Genomic DNA, 13,324 nt, shown 5'->3' with positions numbered 1-13,324 from the left:
GTAAACTTCAGGGCTGCAACAAAGGGTTATTAATCTGCTAATTGTTTTATTGACAATGGATTAATGCTTAGATTTATTAAACATCACAAAATGATGTAATTTGCTTGCCTATTTTGTCCTGCCAACAATTCAATACCCATAAATATTCCATTTATAATCACATAAAATAAAAGTAAAGCAGCAAATTCTCACAACTGAGCAGCTGAAGCCAGTTATTGTTTGCCATTTCTGCTCACAAAATGACCTAAAACTACCGGCAGCATGGCATACAGTGGTTAACACTGTCACCTCACAGCAAGAGGGTTCTGGGTTCGAATCCATGTGGAGTTTGCATGTTCTCCAGCATGAGACTTTTTTGGGTTCTTTGGCTTCCTCACAGTTTAAAGAAATGCATGTTAGGTTAATCAGTGACTCTAAATTTCCTGTAGATGTGATTGTGAGCGTGTCTCTAAGCTTCAGCCCAGTGATAGTCTAATGACCTGTCCAGGGTGTACCCTGGCTTGCACCCAATGTCAGCTTGGATAGGCTCCAGCCCCTGCAGCACTGTACGTAAGTGGTTACAGATAATGGATGAATGAATGAATGAATGACGTAAAGCTGAAATAGAATGTACAGTGTAATACCATAGTATGATACAAACAATAAGATGATTTCAACAACCTTAAAGCTAAAGGGAAATAAAGAGGGAACACTTGGATGTTAAGGGGTTATATTGATCAGTTCTCTGGAATTCAAAAACTGCTTCTAAACTAGATCCATCTATTTTCAACCATTAATCTGAAGCCGGTTTGCGGGGGCACCAGGCTGAGTGAAGTATTCCAGACGTCCCTCTCCACGGCAACGCTTTCCAGCTCCTCCTGAGGGACTCCGAGGCATTCCCAGGCCAGATGAGATATGTTATACCGACAACATGTTCTGGGTCTGCCCCAGGGCCTCCTACCAGTTCGACGTGCCGGGAAAACCTCTAACAGGTAGTGGCCAGGAGGCATCTGATCAGATGCCTGAACCACCTCAACTGACCCCTTTCAACATGAAAGAGCAACGGCTTTACTCTTTACTCTGTCTCTAAGGCTGAGCCCCGCTACCCCACAGAGGAAACTCAATTTGGCCGCTTGTATCCACGACCTCATTCTTTCCATCATTACCCGGAGCTCATGACCATAGCTGAGGGTTGGGACGTAGATGGACCAGTAAAAGCGAAAGCTTTGCCTTCCTGCTAAGCTCCCTCTTCACCACGATAGTCCAGCACAGCACCTGCATCATTGTAGACACAGTGGCAAACCGCCAATCCATCTCATGCTCCATTCTACTCTCACTCGTGAACAAGACCCTCAGATACTTGAACCCCCTTGCTTGGGGCAGTAACTCACTCCCAAACTGGAGGGGGGAGTCCAACATTTTCCAGCATAGAACCATGGCCTCAGACTTTAAGGTGCTGACACTCATCCTGGCTGCTTTACACTCGGCTGCAAACCGCCCCAGTGCATGCTGGAGGTCACGGTGTGATGAGTTCTAAAACTCAACTAATTAAACACTTAAATAGAATAACAGTCTCACAGGTAACATTGTTATAATTTCCCCAGCATTTTGTACCTTCTGCCTTCATTATGGCGAAGGTAAACAGCTATGCAGCGAGCTAAACAGTAGTCAGGTATTAAAAACTAGTAAACATATACATTAAGTCCATAAGAGTAAAAATAGAATACAGAGCAGTTATCCCAACAGTAGTTCAGCAGTCACTTATAATGTTGTACTGGCATCACATTAGCTTCAGACAGCTAGGTAAGTGTGGTAACTAGCTTAGTTAGTGATAAACTGATGAAGCAAAACAAAATTTGACTAAATCTCAAATCAACAACTGCATAACAGCTGTAATACAAATCAGTAACACTCTCATGAGAGCATTTGGGAAGTAGATAAAAATGCCCGTCAGTATTTGCTTGGACACTGATCTGATAAAATTGCCTGGGTTCAGACCTTAGGCAACTGACAACATATTTAATGTAATAATGTCAGTTCAACTGCTATTGCACCCTGTGAGTAGTGGTTGCTACTAGCAACAGAACGTTCAACTGAAATCAACCTGTGGCAGCAGAATAACCAGACTACATCCAAACCTTATTGGATATTTTTAGTAAATTATACTGACCTGTGAAATAAAGTTTAACATTTTATTTCCCAAAATACCGAAAGGATCTAAATGCTGTTTCAAAGCTATTCAAAAGTTAAGTTTTGGTTCTTCATTTGTTCATTTAATGGAGCTAAAAGTAGTCAAAGTCAGAGATATTGAATCTAAAAAGTCTTCAATACTCTTGCCTGTTACATATCTGCGTGGAGTGGACAGATTCAAAGGTCTAGACCCAGGCAAGGAATGGTCACCATGTGGCAATATTTAACTGCAGAGTGTAATTTCCCCCCAGGTTGTTGAAAACTCCCACATTCACAGCAAAAAAATAATGACCTCAGAGTCCCGCTGGCAGCTGCAAACTGAAAATCGCATAGAGGTAATGTTCGGCATTTGGCTGTAAACAAAAAGCAGTGGGGATCCATACTAAGTGCCAGCTTCAAATGAGAGGATTGTGGGTTAGGACAGCTGTTGTATACTTAAAACTCATGTTTGGATTTGATAACAAAAAGTATGGTTCTGTCTCTGCTTTATCATTACAGCTGTTTGTTACTCTACAGCAGCAGTGGAGGACAGATAAAGATAATTTAGTTAAGTAAAATACAGAGCTTGATTAAATGACTTGGTTACAGTCGCATATCTAAAACCAGACAGCTCTGGGAAAAGTTTGCTGGGGCTTTATAAATATATCAAATTTAATACACATCCCTGCATTACTTATAGCTGTTTATGCTGGATCTGAGATAAGACTTGCTCCTGGGCACAGTGGTAACTGTAGGAGGACTTTTAATGTCACAGATAAGAATCTTTTTTTCATGCTGATGCATTTAAGATGGGTGATGCATCTTTCATGACACGCAATAAATATTTCGTTATATTAACAAAGCTTGATTCAGCCTTGTTGCACAGCCGGCTCCATTTTTCACGCCAGTATCCAGCTGGGGACTAAATGTCATTGTTTATTCATGGTCCAATCTAAACATAGCACATATCATTATTTTGCTTTGCAGTGCCTGATGATGACTTTGTTTTGGAGCTTAGCTGTTAATACACCCTCACCTCTCTGCACTTCTGATAGATGTGTGTGGCTCGCAATCAAAGTCTGTGTGGTGAAGTCACATGCAAATCTCCTTTTCTGTTTCATCAATACAATTCTGATTAAATAAGAACGTAAAGAAAGAAAGACAAGTCATGACTGTCATATAGACTAAAAAACAAATGAAACTATACTATACTGTACAACTTTGCTGCATGGTATACTATAAGGAAAGAAAAATATTAAATAATTTTTCTATTTTTTAAGCAAAGCCAAAAATTCTCTGCTTCCACCTTCTCAGATTTAAATATATCCTGATTTCATTTTTTAGTCCAAAACAGTAAAGTGATTATTTCACTTCATGGACCAAATTTTCTAGATTTTATTTAGATGTTTTATAGACCAAACAATTAATGATGAATAGAGAATATAATCAGACTAACTGATGATGCAAATAATTATCAGTGGCAGTCGCAGTATACATTACAAAATGAGATATAGTTTAATAACAAAATGGTAATTAGGGGTGTACAATTTATCAAAATTGCGAAAAGGCCAAATGTAATATCCAGATCGCAGGAGCTGCTATTTTTTTAATTAAGGTAAAATGTGTCACAATAGACCGTTACAAATGAAGCATTGTGATACTGCAGAGATGCCCCGGCCTACGAATCATATTCCAGATATGAGGGTATGTGCTTGTGAGGTACAGACCCAAGCAAAAATCACATCATCATTAATTTTTTTTTTTTTTTTTTTCAGTGAAAATTAAATGCAAAAAATACCATTCCTGCTAAAACTGTGATTCATATCGTAATTGCAGTATCAAAACCATAGAAGAAAACAGATAAAATCAAAATAACATTGAGTAGATAGACTTTGAAGGAACTCAGTATAGTTTAATCATGTGTTGTTTTTCCTTCAGGCTGTGACATGCTCCGACTTAAATCTACTGCAATGTTATTTTTTTGCCCCATAGTAAATATAGAATTATGTTTTGGTCTGACAGTGTGTTGAATTCTTGGTATCTGAGTTATATTTAATGTCTCTACAGTCTGCAGGAAGTGTTGCTCTGTCTCCGCCTCTTATAGTTGGCATATGTTGACACAGTCTGTTTACTATGAGATGCCAGATTTGTCTTGGTCCACCAGTCTCAGTGGCCAGGGCAGTGGGCACTCGGTCTGTGTTTGGTTAAAGGGGCACGCCACCAGTTTTACACATGAAGTTCAGTTTTCTCGTCATGAGTGAGCATCAACATCTGTGGCTGGAAAATTAAGCCAATGCAGTAGGGCCGCCCCTTGAAAGTTGGGGATTCGAATTATCAGTCAGAGACCCCTCAGTGCTCTGCTGTGTACAGACAGCTGCAGATGTGATGCACCGTCACAGAGGAGGAGAAACTTTCCACTGTAAGGCTCCGAGATAATACTATCTTTTATCTTCTGTTTGGAAGCGGTGAATTGCTGAAAACCGCAGTTCCTCTAATGGCCACTTGAGGCTGGCTTCAGAAACCAGTCAATTCCCATAGACCCCCATGTTAAAATGCCCAATTTACATCAGAAATAAACATGTTCACAGCCTGGTACAAAAAAACTGTTTTGGTCTGTAGCTAATCTCAACATTCATGACAACTCCATGGGGGATGAATTTTTATATAATTCACCTTTGTGCATTTTATTAAGGCTTGAAGTTATGCATAAGTACGGGTGGGGCCACTTGAGCGACAGGCTGTCTGCAAGGCGTCGCTACAGTCTGTAAGTCAAATTCACCCCTCGCTCCGCCACTGCTCAAACCTTTTACCCAAAATAAAATAAACATTTTCATTCCTGTCTCCAAAAAAACAAGATAGCAATGGCCAAAATGCTGAACTCGATGCTTCAACAGGGTGTCTACAGGTCCTTAAAAAGTCTTACATTCAGATTCGATGGGTGTTAAATATTTTACGTCACATTATCACGAAAATTTCTCCAGCCTGACAGACTCAATGACTGTTCACAACCATTGGACAGACCGAAGAATTGCAACAATAAATAGCATTTATGACTGCCATGAGATTTTGTTTTATTTTTACATTAAACACATTAAACTTAAACTCATCCAATTGTTGTCATTTTTCCTTACTGTTCATTTTGAACTGACATCAGTGTGTTTACTTGGAAAGAGTACTTACACGTAACTGTCACACACACACAAACACACTTTTATAATGTGTATTTCCATTGCAGGTTTGGTCTTAAATTTGAAATTAGGTGGTATTAAAAAGTCTTAAATTTAATTTGCCTGTATCTGTAGACACCCTGTTCAAAACAGCAGTCAAAAAACAAAACAATGGGTGACGTCACAGATTTCAGATTTTCAGATTAAAGAAATGCTGAATGAGAGATTGCATTGATTTACAGACAGGCTGCATCATCATGATTTAAGTTAAAACACTATTGAGTTGCATGATGGGAAGGGCAGGACTCTTATTAACAGGAATAAAGAATAAAGTCAGGATATCTCTGCCTCTGCTGCCTCTATTTTGACTTTTCTATCTTAAATCCATCTCTTGTGAGGACCCCAACTTTATGGAAATGCAAAACTAAATTGTTGTTGGACCCCTTATTGCTGTTTTCTTCCTCTTGGTATCATCTGTTTAAATCTAAATATAGCATTTGAGTTTATGCCTGGTGGTGTTTTTTCCTTTTCCTTGGCTACATTTGGGTTGTTTCTTTCTCCATCTTTCTCCCTCTTATGAGAACATGTTGCAGAAGGATGCTGTCCAAACTGTCACCACAATAGATAATGGGAGTAAATCCAGCCACATGCTCTAAGCCCCTTCAAGAAACTCCCTCTCTCTCTCTGTTTTTACTCGGGCTGCGGTTTTATGTAGTGAAGATGTGAAACTAACTCACAGGTGAACGGCAGCGCTTCAGTCCAGTCCACCCTCCTCTCCTCTTCCTCTCTCCTCTCCTCTCCCGTCTACTGCCGCTGCTGCCAGGCAGACACACACTCACGAGCTGAGGAAAAGCTCACGACTCACCACCGACCAGAATAACCAAGCGTCTGACTCCTAAACACGTTTTGTGATTCCTGAGTAGAGAAGATCTCCAGACTTGACCTGGTAATCTGCGGATTGAGAGGGACGTGCGTAAAGCGCCGCCACAGAGGAACTCTTAATAAATGAGCTGAAGTGTCAAAAGGATTTCTCTCTGTGTTTTCGGTCTCCGGGTTTCCTCTGGCTGGCGTGCAGGAATGATGCGTGCTTCACTGGACTCGAGCAGCCGATTCGCAGGCTGATGAAACACTTTGTCAATCCTTGTTCTTTGCGTTACTGCAACCCAGCGAGAAACCTGCACAACATCACCACATAGTGCAGCGGTGATGGACCTTCGTTTTGACATCTTGGTGATGCACGCTTGTCAGTCACCCTGCTTTTGTGAAATGCATCACTTCTGCACACAATTCCTGCTCGTGTGACTTTTTCAAAGAGCGGCGGATGCTCAAAATGTTTCTCCATCTGTCTGCATGAGGGATGGCGACCAAACCGCGCCAAGTCCAAGAGTGTTTATCTGCACGTTTGCACCTGTCCGGGTGGATAATGACAGTTTATGCCACAGGTGAATGAATATCGGCTCAGTTTCTCTTAACAGCGAGGGGGGTGTTTGAGGCTGTTCTCTGACTCTGGCATTCAGATCGAGCTTGTTGCACAGTGACAATGGATCTCAAAGTGGAAACCGAAGAAATGGACACAAATCAACCGCCGCCCATAGAAGTTTTTGCGCACAGCTCGACTCTGCACGGAATCTCGCACATTTTCACGTACGAGCGGGTCTGCATCAAACGCTGCCTGTGGGTCGTGTTTTTCTTGGGCTCTCTGACCTTCTTGCTGTACGTGTGCGTGGACAGGATCCACTTCTACCTCGAGTACCCGCACGTCACCAAACTGGATGAGGTCGCGACCCCGATCATGACGTTCCCCGCGGTCACCTTCTGCAACCTGAACGCGTTCCGCTTCAGCCGGGTGACGCGCAATGACCTGTACCACGCAGGGGAGCTGCTGGCCCTGCTCAACCAGAGGTAACCAGTTTAACCAGTTTAAAAAAGTGCAAAATGAAGCCCATAATTCAGTGCTGCTTTTGCATGTGGTTATTTATTTATTTATTGTTTATCATCAATACTTTATATTCCCTTTTAATATGGAAGAGTATCCTCTTAGAAACTTGCCACCCATTCCCCTGTCATTATAAATACATAAACTACTATTTTCATATTGCAAATGTCAGTGGTGGAATGTTACTAACTATATTTACTCAAGTGCTGCACCCAAGTATAAACTTGAGGTACTGCATGTACAGTACTTGAGTATTTCCATTTTATACCACTTTATACTTTTACTCCACCACAATTCAGAGGCAGATATTGACCCACTATCAGATTGATTTGACAGCTATAGTTACTAGATACTGTGCATATTAAGATCCAGACACAAAACCTGCAGTATTTATGTAAAATAATGTTACAAAATTGTTAAAGTAGCTCCATTTCAGCCATCACAGGGGCCATTTATTGCATTTTAAACATTTAATTTGACTGATAATAACACATATTTTAACAATATCCTTAATGCAGGACATTTAATCGTAATGCTGCATTTCTACTTTTACTTAAGTTAATGATCAGAGTACTTCATCCACTACTGGTAATTGTGTCCCACTCATCCAGCAAGCTCTAATAGTTTCTACCTTGTTGAGTCATTCAGTGCTTGGAGAGCAGGCTTGTCAAGCTTGAATTAAGTGAGGCATCATAATCAGAGAACGGCAGCCGTCTTGTTGGTGCAGCTGAGAGCTCTGGATACTGGAGCTGGCAACAGCGTGTAGTGTATGCACAGGAGGAAAAGATGCAGAAAGACTGCTTCCTTTGATTACAAGTGAAATGGCAGATGCTTTGGGTGTCTTTGTCGGTTATGCGTTTAAATCCTCATGTAACTGTCGCTTCAGCAGGGCTGCTGAAAAACTCCACTGCTGCACATTTAATCCACTTTGCTTCTGAGCTGTTACAGATTTTACTTCTCTGGACTGGTAGTTGATTTAGATGATGCACAGGGCTGCCAGAGAGGCCGAGGTGAATGAGGAAGGACCTCCCAGAGAGAAACTGACTATTCCTGGTTTGAAAGTTGTTTCATAAACATGTTGCTCTACCTGTGGTGTAGTAATATTGTTCCAAATGTCAGCAGAGGCAGCGTTAATGAAACAAATCAGCAAAATGTTGTCATTTGCCACTAAGCATGGGACGCTGTGAAAATTTCATGTCACGATTATCCTAGCCAGAATAGTTATAATTCAAAATATTATCCTGATAGTCATCAACCACCATACTTTAAACTCTTAAAATGGCACCAAAACACCAAAATCACTGTACCTCATGTTTTAGCAAAAGAAAATAAATCTTGCATGACAGACTTTTTTTTAGTATTTATTTAGTATATAACTATTTGAAATGGCATCATATTTTTCAATATGAAAAATGTCAATTCTTGATTAAGATCTTTTGCGTTTTTCAAGGTTGGTGCATATGCAGCTTGTTATTGCAGAGCAGTGATACCCAGCTTATGGCCATATTTGGCCCCTGATAGAGTGGTGGGTGGCCCCCATAACCATTTTCTAAATCACAGTGAGAAGAAATTGTTGTAATTATTATTTTTGACAGATATTGCGATATGAGTCACGATTTTATTGGGAGTGGTTATTTTTGCATTACATCTTCACTAAAAAATATAAAAATGATGATGATGGGATTTTTGCTGGGGTCTGAATCAAACAAGCATGCTTCCTTATGTCTGGAATGTGATTTGTAGGCCTGGGCAGCTCTGTAGCACCACAATGCTTCATTTATATGGTCTGTTGTGACACATTGTACCTTTATCAAAAAAACTGCAGCTACTGCGAGTTTGATATTGCACTTTGCCGTAGCCTGCCGTAATTGTGTATCCCTACTACTAACGCCATTAAAAAGTATCAAAATAGAGCTTGTTTCTTAAAAAAGTGCGAGAGGAGGATCCCCTGAACTCTCCAACAGAGGTCTGGGCTAAGCCCCAAATGTTCTCAAATCCTAGAAATGCCCCTGCATACAAATGCAGGCTGCTACTGCTCCCGGCCTCCTGTCATTTTGCAAAAGTGACCCTCAGGCATTGCAAGCTGAGGATCCCTGTTGCAGAGTCTCTTTTTGTTGGTTGCCCAGCAGTCTCTTCAGATGCTACTTGACACAATATTCACTATTGTCTCAACAATGGAACTTAATCACAATGAACGTGTTGAGAGCAGGGGGTCTGCAGGTCCATAAAAAGTCTTAAAATGTCTATTTAACTTTCCAGATAATAAACCTTAGAAGTCACTAAATATTCTTAAAATTGAATGTCTGAGACGATATTTGCTACAAACATTTTATCTAATTTCCTTCCTCCATATTTTAATTTCTCTTTGTCAGAATGAATGAAGCACTTCTGTGTGAAAGTCCACATTATTGGTGTTACAAGTATTTAAATCTACCACTGAACCTAACACTGTCTTTTTTTTAACACCTGTTGGCAAAGTGTAGATTAACTTAACTCACTCTAATAACTATATTCCTGCATAAAACCTACATCTGTGCAGGACCACATATATACTACTTACCTATATACTTAACCTTCAGTGCTTGAATAACAAAAAGGTGATTTGTCCAAAAGTAAGGCGAACATTTTGTCAAAGACTTGTCTTGAAAAGGTCATAGAAAGCATTACATTTAAGTGTCTGATACCTAGACACCTTGTGAGTGTTTTTTCTTTTTAAATCGAGAGCCGCGATGAAATCATATATCGTCCCATCCCTATTTACCACATTTGATGACCAGCGCCTATCATCTGAGTGATCAAAAACTTGCCTCAGATGATGTGGACATCTGACAGGCTGTCAGTTACAGAGATCAAGGACAGGGCTCAGCAGCATACAGTGCTGAAGGCCCCTGGTGGCTTTGCTTTTATGAGGATATACAGCCAACTTCTATACTAAATCTTTAATGAAGATCCCAGAATGAACACTAAAATTAGCTTTTTTTTTTCTGTGACGCTGGTGTGACTGATGATCAACACTTGCCATCTGGATTTTTTTTTTCTTTCTTTCTTTTTTTTTTAGGAATACATCTCCTAATCTCACATTTCCAGGCAGTGGTTCACAAGGAAGACTTTTCAAAGTTGGAGACCAAAGCTTAAATGGGGCTGAGTTTCCTTCTCCATGTACTCATCTCAACTCTTACACTCTGAAGTAGGTTTAGTGCTCATTATCCTGCCTCCCTTGGCAAGGTAGAGAGGCGATGCAACGGCACACTTAGCTGTTATATCCCCGGCCAGAAATGAAAGTGCTTGTGGCATGAATCCATTTAAAAACCGTTCTCCGCCCACTTCCCATGTTTGGAGTCACTGGTCTGGGAAATGTCTTGTGGCATGATATTTAAGCTGCACACATCCTGAAGTGTCAGCCCTCGCTGATTCTGTCGGCTCGTTCTTTGGGGATTTTATCTCATAAGTGCCTTCTTGGCAGGTTTGTCCACTACACAAACAGTAGGGAGCGACTGCCTCTCTTCAATTAAGTTCTCTTTCAATCAAACAAAAACACTCCCCGCCTCTGCTATAATGGAGCTCAGTCTGATCTTAATGTCACAAAAATAATCTATGAACTAATTTCTGAACCTGAATGAGGCTTGTTATTATTGATTTAATGTTTGAAAGGTTTCACTTACAGTGTTAAATGTCCCTTTGCCCTCATGAAAAACAAAAGGATTACTGCATTTACTTACAGATTTTACAGGAAATGTAGTAGCGATGCTGTAATTATGCATCATACATTAAAAGCCCTTGTATAAGTAAAAGTGAAAGTCATTTTTATTCATGTGGTGCATGAAAACACATGGGGTGCAGTAATAGTATGTCACACAAAAGATCAATAAAGGACTATATTCATACAGGAGTGGCTACATTCATGTGAGAAAATTTCATTTGAAGCAGTGCTCTGAAAAAAAGAACCTTCACACAGTCTGCTCTTTGGTGAGTCCATTAAAATGGTGACATTTTTAATAATAGCACAGCGGGAGATCACAGCGAGGGTAGAGGCTGGGTGCATTTACAGCTATTCTGCTCTCTTTTGATACGAGGCAGCGTGGTCAGATTTCTGCGAGCACCATTAAATGAAAGGAAATTTCCCAGTGCCACCGATAATGCCGGGTGTGATGTGGGTTGTCTGGCTCGCCACTCAGTTACTCGCCTTTTATTCTTAATGTAGTTTTTTTTTTTTTTTTTTTAAAGGCTTCAGCTGGTGATGCAGACAAAATGAAATATTACAGAAGTGTAACAGAATACCAAGCTATCAATAATGTGGTGATGTCGAGGGCTTGGCTGTTACCACACAAGAAAACCGTTGAGAATGTATCAGTAGTGATAGATATATGATGAAACATGAGGACACGCCCGTTGCTGCTTTCACTGAACAATCTAATACACTGAAAACATTATATCATTTCACAATAATACAGTCTTTACTGTAAGACAAGGGAAAGGCCACCTTAACATCTCAATATTATATCATATTTACATATATATTAAATATGCACAACAGATATAAAAAACAAACCTTCCAGTTGCTTGTAAAGACTCTCTAATAGACAAACACAACATACACCCATGCTAGCTCTGCTAACATGCTGATGTTTAGCAGGTGTAATCAGAAATCAGAAAGGATACCGCTTACTTTCATGGATAAATGAAGGGAACTGGGGCCCGTTTATCCGATGAAAGATGCTCAGTACCATATGAAGCCAAAAAAGCTCAGCCCCTGCAGTATGAAATTACCCAGATCCTCCACACCATGGGGCCTGTAGAGCAAACACATTAGAGACTGACGGTGGATGAGTGGCTAACTTCTGGTTTAGCTCGGCGCTAACTTGAATCGGGATAAAATGATTTAATGGTGCGGCTCTTCTAGACTTTCATAATGTTAGCAGACCTAAAGGATCATATCCCAATCTTAAAATGAGTCATTTTGCAGGGCTTGTGATGCTCAAAAATAAAGTATCTGCTGATTTACTCCTACACAATGTAAGTCAACGGGAAAAAGTTATTTTGGGCCCCGTGGCATCACATAATGGACCTAGAGGTTGGTTGTTCTTGCGGGCTTGGTGTAATCAGAGACCAGTCAGAAAGGAGACAGCTCACTTTAGAGGCATTTCCTGTAACTTTGTCATGTGGGTTTCGCCCCTGCCCTGCACCTTTAGCAGGTTTGCGGCATGTCCTGAGTCTACCTCAGTCACATATCTTTTGAACATTCTGATACTGGAATGGCATTTTCCAGACAAATCAGTAGAAAGTTAACTTTGTTTGTGACCTGTCTCTGTCTCAGCAACACACTCTTGTGAGATCTGGCAACAACTGATAAGATCTTGTACTCTACTGATATCAGATGTTAAGCTTGCAGATGAAAACGAGTGGCAAATGAGGAGCAAACATTCAATTTGTACTGTATATAGTGTTGTATTGAATACGCTTTCATCCATCCACACGACCTTCACAATGCTTCATGATGAGGTGGGGGGATGTGGGAGAGAGACGACTGCACTCACTTAGCAGCTTGTAATGCTTCATCTTTTGTCATAGAGTATCTTTGGTTTGATAAAGATAAAATCAATCAATCAATCAATTTTATTTATAAAGCCCAATATCACAAATCACAATTTGCCTCAGCAGGCTTTACAGCATACATCATCCCTCTGTCCTTATGACCCTCGCAGCAGATAAGGAAAAACTCCCCCAAAAAAACCCTTTAACGGGGGAAAAAAAACGGTAGAAACCTTAGGAAGAGCAACTGAGGAGGGATCCCTCTTCCAGGACGGACAGACGTGCAATAGATGTCGTACAGAACACATCAGCATAATAAATTAACAGTAATCCGTATGACACAATGAGACAGAGAGAGAGAGAGAGAGAGAGAAAGAAAGATGCAGGTAATGACAGTAGCTTACAACAACATTATTGAAAGTAATAATATTACAGTTCCAGTTCTGGCTACTGTGGTACAATATGTTGAAAGTATATATTAATATCTGGCAGTATACATGTGTGACAATAATCATATGTGTATAATGACAGTAGAAGTATGACT

The 13,324-nt window shown here is 40.4% G+C and overlaps 1 protein-coding gene across 1 annotated transcript in view; it reads left to right on the top strand.

The window, feature by feature from the left end:
- The first annotated feature begins 6,101 nt into the window (after positions 1-6,101).
- Positions 6,102-13,324, top strand: part of LOC126402979 (acid-sensing ion channel 1-like) — a 76,344-nt gene continuing 69,121 nt past the window's right edge. Inside the window, exon 1 of the mRNA XM_050065359.1 lies at positions 6,102-7,217. Coding sequence (XP_049921316.1) covers positions 6,856-7,217 — 362 coding nt within the window. The 5' untranslated portion in view covers positions 6,102-6,855. The remainder of the gene's footprint in view (positions 7,218-13,324) is intronic.

This window comes from Epinephelus moara, chromosome 16, assembly GCF_006386435.1.
Source record: "Epinephelus moara isolate mb chromosome 16, YSFRI_EMoa_1.0, whole genome shotgun sequence".
Classification (NCBI taxonomy): Eukaryota; Metazoa; Chordata; class Actinopteri; order Perciformes; family Serranidae; genus Epinephelus; species Epinephelus moara.
This window is presented reverse-complemented; position numbering and strand designations above follow the sequence as displayed.